This window comes from Triticum aestivum, chromosome 1A (genome assembly GCF_018294505.1).
Source record: "Triticum aestivum cultivar Chinese Spring chromosome 1A, IWGSC CS RefSeq v2.1, whole genome shotgun sequence".
NCBI lineage: Eukaryota > Viridiplantae > Streptophyta > Magnoliopsida > Poales > Poaceae > Triticum > Triticum aestivum.
Window position 1 is genome coordinate 214864476 of NC_057794.1, and position 7661 is coordinate 214872136.

Genomic DNA, 7661 nt, shown 5'->3' on the forward strand with positions numbered 1-7661 from the left:
ATATGTCTTTCTAGACATTTCAAATGGACTACAACATATGGATGTATGTAGACATATTTAAGAGTGTAGATTCACTCACTTTGCTTCGTATGTAGTCACTTGTTGAAATCTCTAGAAAGATAAATATTTAGAAACGGAGTGAGTAAAAACAAACGCTCTTCATACGAAAAACAAAGCAACACGGAAACTTAAGTTCAGAAAACAAAGTTGCATGACGCTTTGCACAGCAAATCTTTTGGCAGATGATGTTATTCGGTGTAGCATCTGATTGAAATGCATGAATCTTTACATCAAACAGTTCATTGCTCACAGCAATCCAGAAAAGCTCACGGGTTCCAGATGGGGGCTTATTTTACAAATGGACAATACACATCATTTATGTCAACAAATGTACAAAGAAACCTCGACGTGATTATATGACTATTCCAACAATCAATCTAAGAGCAAAAGCTGTGCACATGTAGGGACAATAGGAACAGGCGGTGCTGAAGAGGAAACAATGGCTGATCAACAGTATAATGGATGGTCGCTGACTGGCTGCTTACGGGTTGAAAGGACGGTTCATCTGCTGGCTCAGAATCAGGCCTGGCCGAGCTTCTTGACGAAGGCGGCCATGTACTTGCCCTGGTGCTCGGCGAGGGCAAGTTCCGCCTCGCTGGGCTGCCTGCTACCGTCACCAGCAAGAACTCCAGCTCCATAGGGGCTGCCCCCTCTGATGTCGTCCATGTTAAACATGCCCAAGCCAAAGGTGTAGCCGATGGGAACAAACAGCATCCCGTGGTGCACCAGCTGGGTGATTGCCGTCCAACTGCAGTGAACAACCAAATCATATATGGCCGGTCAGTGACAGGCCAGCAAAGCAAAGGCACGGACTGAAAACCAACATAATCAAAAAGCATGAGAAGAGTACAGAAGCAATTCATAGTGAGTAACTAGCTGTTATAAAAATCTATTGACAAGTATGGGCATAATTGACAGATTGAACTTTTGCCTATCGCGAGAGCACAAACATACCAAAATGATATGATAAGGCAATGTTTATTTTGGAATCAAGAAAGATAAAACCAGTGTATTCTTTATTTGCAAAAGACAAGAGAGTGAATGCTATTTGATTTTTGCCATCACCTCTCATGCTAGACACGCATTGGATCAAAAATAGTGCAGTCAGTTTGAACTTTTAAGTGAAAAAGAAGACAGTAAATGCTATTTGATTTTTTCTGTAGCATGTCATACTCAAGACAGATTGGGTAGAGGAGCAGTGCAGCTAAATTAGTGAGTTGAAATTTGCATTTCAAATGTCCGCAATTATCGCAGGAGTTTACGAATACTATATATAATCCGTGCTCCTCACAGCCAGCCGATTGCAGATTTGACAGCTCGTGCTTAGGACTGAACCACACAAACCAGGTTGAGCGGTGGTACAACAGATTCTCTGATCCAGTACAAGCCTAGAAGTAATGATCCACGGCCATGCTATCTCTGTTATTAATAGTCACATGGTACAGAGCCATGATCATTAGTAATGAAGAAAATAGTGCATCAGCAACTTGAATAGCTCTCAGTAAAGCATCCCATTTCCATATATTGTAGCTACCGAACGATCTGTAACATCACCATCATATGCATTATGTCAGTTTGTGAAATTAACTTGCTTGTGATACCCTTAAGGACGATTTACGTGAAAATTCTCAAGGCATCATGGTTCATTTGAAACACCCCTACCACGACCACCCCATTCAGTCTGATTCCTTGCCCAGTTAGTGTTGAACATGAGTGCAAGGGCAAATTATATACTGGGTGCATCATGCTGAAAATTCAGGCAATGGAATGATTTAAAGTAGATACGATGTTAAACCAACACACACACACACACACGTAAAAGACATCCATGCCCGCCTTATTCATGACCTGCCTGACTTATTGCAGAGACAGTGCATGCTGATGTCTCCAGATTCGCAACCAATGAAGTCGTGAAAACACCAGCAAAATAAAAAGTTGCTCACAATGCACTGATCCTAAAGAATATGTTTATGTATCCTCAAGGTTCAGTGCAACACCTAGAAGGCTAGAAATATATGTGACATTTCTCTTGTCCGCTATATAATTCAAATAGACAGGGGTCCGGGAGAGGGAAGTGTTCCGATATTGTCCAAATCAAAGAATCATATATCAATACCATTTTCCAGTGCATAATAACGAACACCACCATAAAGATGAAATAATTGACAGATTAATTCATCCCTGTAGAAGAGGTGGTAAGATGCTTACGCAGTGGTCTCCTGGCCGCCGCCCTGGGTGCCGGTGCTGACGAAGAATCCGGCGGGCTTCCCGGCGAGCCTCTGCTTCTCCCAGAGGGAGCCTGTGGAGTCAAAGAATGCCTTCATCTGCGCGGCCATGGCGCCGTACCTGGTCGGGAACCCGAACAGCACCCCGTCGGCTTCCTCCAGGTCGGCCGGCGCTGAGATGACCGGGACGGTGGGGTCCTTGGATGGCGCCTGCATCTTCTCCAGCACCTCCGGCGAGAGAGTCTCCGGCACCCGCCGCAGGACGACCTCCACCCCCTCCACCGCACCCGCTCCCGCTGCCGCGTGACGCGCCAGCGCCTCCACGTGCCCGTACATCGAGTAGAACACGATGTACAGCCGCAGCGTCCGCCTCGACTCCCCGGTGGGTGCGTCCAGGGCCTCCTCGGGCGCGTCCCGCGGGACCGCGGTGGCTGACGACGACGAGGGCGCGGCGGCGACGGTGGTGGCCGGCGGCTGGCGCTTCTTGCTGGGGACGCAGCCGCCGCCCTTGCCCATCTCCGGCACCGGGTATACCACCAGTCAAGTCAACCCTCGATGAAAATTCAACTCCAAATAGGACCAACAAACCTGCATCAAATCAAAGAAGCGGCAATTCAGCAACACCTCCCGCAAATAATGGCTCCAACGAGTGAATAGCGGATCTGGACGAAGAACATGCACGCGATTGCAAAATCAGGAATGCGAACTGCGGAGACGAGACCTCGGAATTCTCCTAGGGAGGTGGTCAGGTGGAGTGTGACAGGAGAAGAAGACTGTAAGTAGTGTGCGAGTGCGGATGCCAAATGCCAGCCAGGAAGCGACAAAGAAGAGGAAGCAGGGCGTTCGACCAAAAAGATCTCTATTTCTAATGAGCAGTTGGTAGTTTTCAGGTTTTTTTTCCACCTTTTATGGTTTTTTGGTACCTCCTTTCATCTTCGTTGATTTTTTTTTAGATTTTTTTTGTCCCCTCCCTCACTTCGTCGGTTTATTTTCGCGTCACCCTGTCAAACAACAAAAGAAATCAGAACAGATCAGAACTTTTCATACTGGCGCAAGTTATTTAGTAATGTAGAATCAATCATGAACAATCTCTAAAGATCAAATCTAAATTAATTAACCTTACCTTAAATCACTCAATCACATTAATTAGAGAACAAATAATTGATTTTCAGAAAAATCGCTCAACCACATTAACCTTACCTTAACTCATGGATGGTAGTCAATCTCCAAATAAAGGAAACAATACATCGAGAGAGCAGTAAATAAACTCCCTTTCTTATGACATGTATATGATCTTCCATTCCCTCTCCGTTGTCGTGCGTTCTTAATTCTCGAGACCGATGATTGGGCTGCATCATTGGATCGCGACGGTGCCGGAGGACGAGGACGGCGAAGTCGGGTGCCACGGCACCGCGTTGGCCGCGGCGGGTGAAGGGGGCGAAGAAGGGCGGCTTCCCTGGCCCTGGGAGTTGGTGCGGTGGAAACGACACTTGAAGGACCCGGCGTGGGTGACCGGCACACAAACGCACTTGGAAGCGGGCCCGTGGCCCGTGCCGGACGGCGCCGACGCCGACCCGGGCCACCTCCTCCGCGTATTCTTGGAGCTGTGGCTGGCCGATTTACATGAAATTAATTCCCTCGGTTATGGTGGCAAATATAATACACATAATCCATATTGTTATGCACTAGCGTGTGTGTGAAATAGATGGATTATGGTCCCGTACCCAATAAGATGGATATGTGTGTGTTAGAGAGAGAGGGAGAGGAGGAGAGAGAGTGAGGAAGAGGGAGGGAGAGAGTGTGTGTGCGTCACTTGATATGTATGAGAATATTAATATTGAACTCTTAAAGTTAATATGGCCCCGTTGCAACGCACGGGCGTTCTTCTAGTAGTACTAGTGTGTCACGCGCGCGTTGCTGAGCCGTTCTTCAGTCACGAGTTAAGTCTACTTTTAACTTTTGTAGCTAAGCAATCTTCCTTCGGACAGCGACCCCGACTCCCGTGTCGCTCCCACAGGCGGCCCGGGAGTAAACCCTAGCCGCCGCCAGTTCCTCACCTCCGGCCACTCTCGCCTCGCCGCCGCCGGCATGGGTCACCAGGCAAAGCCCGCGCGGCCTGGCGGCGGTGGGGCCCTTTCCACCTCCGTTTCCGGGCTTCGTGGCGTGGGCTGTTGGCCTCTGCTAGAGTTCATGGGGACGCATCGCTCGAGGCAGCACGACAAGATGGCGGGGTGGCAAGTCGACAACGCGGCGCAGGGTGGCTCTGGCGCGCAGGTCACGCTGCGGGATGGTTCTGGCGCCTAGGTCGCGGTGCGAAAGCACGCGGATCTGGCGCCTGGAGGGTTCGCGGTGGGCGAGGCGTCTGCACCTGGAGAGCATGCTACGGCGCAGCTCGACTGCGCACGGAGGTGCAGCGCGGGCTTTCGGGAGGTCCGGGCGACCCAGATCTGGCGAGCGCAGCGGCATCGACTTGAGCGGCGCGACCCCCTCTCCCTTCCCCTGACAGGATCTTGTCCGCGGAGCTTCTGCCGGCGCGGCATGCCTAGGCTCTGGCGGCAGCCCTGTTCTGCGGAGGTGGCAGTGGTGGGTTGGCTTCGTCCGGTGGTGCTGCCTGGGTGGCAGCAGCTTTGGGCGGCGCGTCTTCCCTCCCTATCCGAGATGGGATCTCGTCCGGCGGAGTTCCTGGCGGCGCAGTGCGTCCAGGCTCTGGTGGCAGCCCTGTCCGGTGGTGGTGGTGGTGTTGGGTAGGCAGGCGCCCTGGAGACTGCTGGGCACTTGGTGGTCCTGGCAGCTGCGGTGTAGTTCGGTGGGGTGGTGCCGGCTATCCTAGCGATGGTGCGGCTGTTCACAAGTGGCTCCTTCAAGAAGGTGTTGCGGCAGTAGCGATCTGAATCAACTTGGACGGTGCGGCCCCATTCCGATGGATTGGATTGTAGGTGTGCGGTGATACGGATGAAAATCCAGCCCGGCTTTGGTCGGTGCCAACAGCGACGGCACCTGTGGATGTCGTTCACCTTCCTGAAGGCGTCGCTGTGGTGCGTCGACACCTCGCTCCCTCTCATTTGGTATGTTGTCTCCGGGCGAAAGCCTTGATTCAGTTGCAAATCGGCGATGACGGTGTCATTGGTGTCGTTCCTCCGTTGGGAGCATCGTTTGTTGGAGGAGGGCTTGGAGGTTCCTTGTTGTGTTTCTTCGGTGCTCGCCGCTGCTCTGGATTGTTCTTCAAGGGTGCTATGTACACCATCGCGGGTGTTTCCAAGATGATGGCTTTCACGGAGTTGTCCGAGTCCCGCCACCCACCTGCCAATTCTCTTCAGGCGCTCATGGGTGGAGGGTGCGTTGGCAAGGAGAGTTCTTTCGAGTTATTGCTCTTCGGAAGTGATCGATGTTGGTCGAGACATGGCCTTGTTAGACTTCTTAGGGTAGGCTCTCTTGCGTTGTGGTTGTTTTGTGATCATTGAGTTGGAGTGGTTCTTGCTTCTCACCGGGATGTGGTGGAAGCTTCTTGTATTTTATTTTCTATCTCTATAAAGCTAAGGCACACAATTTGTGTGCTCTCAGAAAAAAGAGTTAAGTCTACTTTTCTAATTTCGGGTGCGGTCTATTACTATCGGTTAGCTCATCTCTACTTCTAATGGAGCAGTTGGTAGTCTCGCTTCCAGGTTTTCTTTTTTCCAACCTCCCATGGTTTTTTGCCCGGTTTTTTTCGTCGGCTTTTTTTTGTCGGTTTTGTTTCGTCACATCCCGCTCCCACACCTTCGTCCACCGGTTTCCAGAATCGCAAAGGAAAAACATTCTCTCTCCTCCCACCAGCGGCCTCGATCTGGGATCGCTAGGGCCGCCGCCTGAAGGAAATATGCCCTAGAGGCAATAATAAAGTTATTATTTATTTCCTTGTATCATGATAAATGTTTATTATTCATGCTAGAATTGTATTAACCGGAAACATAATACATGTGTGAATACATAGACAAACAGAGTGTCACTAGTATGCCTCTACTTGACTAGCTCGTTGATCAAAGATGGTTATGTTTCCTAACCATTGACATGAGTTGTTATTTGGTTAACGGGATCACATCATTAGGAGAATGATGTGATTGACTTGACCCATTCCATTAGCTTAGCACTTGATCGTTTAGTTTGTTGCTATTGCTTTCTTCATAACTTATATATGTTCCTATGACTATGAGATTATGCAACTCCCATTTACCGGAGGAACACTTTGTGTGCTACCAAACGTCACAACGTAACTGGGTGATTATAAAGGTGCTCTACAGGTGTATCCGAAGGTATTTGTTGGGTTGGCGTATTTCGAGATTAGGATTTGTCACTCCGATTGTCGGAGAGGTATCTTTGGGCCCTCTCGGTAATGCACATCACTCAAGCCTTGCAAGCATTGCAACTAATAAGTTAGTTGCGGGATGATGTATTACGGAACGAGTAAAGAGACTTGCCGGTAACGAGATTGAACTAGGTATTGAGATACCGACGATCAAATCTCGGGCAAGTAACATATCGATGACAAAGGGAACAACGTATATTGTTATGCGGTCTGACCGATAAAGATCTTCGTAGAATATGTAGGAGCCAATATGAGCATCCAGGTTCCGCTATTGGTTATTGACCGGAGACGTATCTCGGTCATGTCTACATAGTTCTCGAACCCGTAGGGTCCACACGCTTAAAGTTCGGTGACGATTGTAATTAGGGTTTTGTGTTTTGATGTACCGAAGGTTGTTCGGTGTCCCGGATGTGATCACGGACATGACGAGGAGTCTCGAAATGGCGAGATTTTACTGGAGTACCAGGGGGTTACGGAACCCCCTGGGGGGTTATTGGGCCTACATGGGCCCTAAGGGAGAAGAGGAGGGCCGGCCAGGGCAGGCCGCGCGCCCCCTCCCCCCTAGTCCGAATAGGACAAGGAAGGGGGGGGGCTTTCCTCTTTCTCCCGTCCCCTTCCCCCTTCCTTTTCCAACAAGGCAAGAGGGGGGAATCCTACTCCCGGTGGGAGTAGGACTCCTCTAGGTGCACCCCTTGGGCCGGCCGCACCTCCCCCTCCCCCTCCTTTATATACGAGGGCAAGGGGGCACCCCATGACACACAAGTTGACCTTCGTGATCGTTCCTTAGCCGTGTGTGGTGCCCCCTTCCACCATATTCCACCTCAGTCATATCGTAGCAATGCTTAGGCGAAGCCCTGCGTCGGTAGAACATCATCACCGTCATCACGCCGTCGTGCTGACGAAACTCTCCCTCAACACTTTGCTGGATCGGAGCTCGAGGGACGTCACCGAGTTGAACGTGTGCAGAACTCGGAGGTGTCGTACGTTCGGTACTTGGATCGGTCGGATCGGGAAGACGTACGACTACTTCCTCT

General features: G+C 50.3%; 1 protein-coding gene across 2 annotated transcripts; it reads right to left on the reverse strand.

Annotated features, from left to right (window-relative positions):
* Window positions 1-233: 233 nt before the first annotated feature.
* On the reverse strand, window positions 234-3148 carry LOC123043477 (probable NAD(P)H dehydrogenase (quinone) FQR1-like 1). Of its 2 annotated transcripts, none has more exons than XM_044465934.1 (3): window positions 3007-3148; window positions 2269-2873; window positions 234-808 (listed from the first exon to the last, which is right to left on the reverse strand). In XM_044465934.1, the coding sequence occupies exons 2-3, from the start codon at window positions 2799-2801 to the stop codon at window positions 580-582; spliced, it is 762 nt and encodes a 253-aa protein (XP_044321869.1). In that variant the 5' UTR covers window positions 2802-2873; window positions 3007-3148; the 3' UTR covers window positions 234-579. The 2 variants fall into 2 exon arrangements, with proteins under 2 accessions (XP_044321869.1, XP_044321875.1); XM_044465940.1 differs by having other exon boundaries at window positions 2965-3081.
* Window positions 3149-7661: the final 4513 nt, after the last annotated feature.

Excerpts from the sequence above, each read along its gene's own strand:
- LOC123043477 (XM_044465934.1), bottom strand. The coding sequence starts at position 2,801 with ATGGGCAAGGGCGGCGGCTGCGTCCCCAGCAAGAAGCGCCAGCCGCCG. Across the intron at positions 809-2,268 it reads GGCGGCCAGGAGACCACTGC|TTGGACGGCAATCACCCAGC; the intron begins GTAAGCATCTTA and ends TGTTCACTGCAG.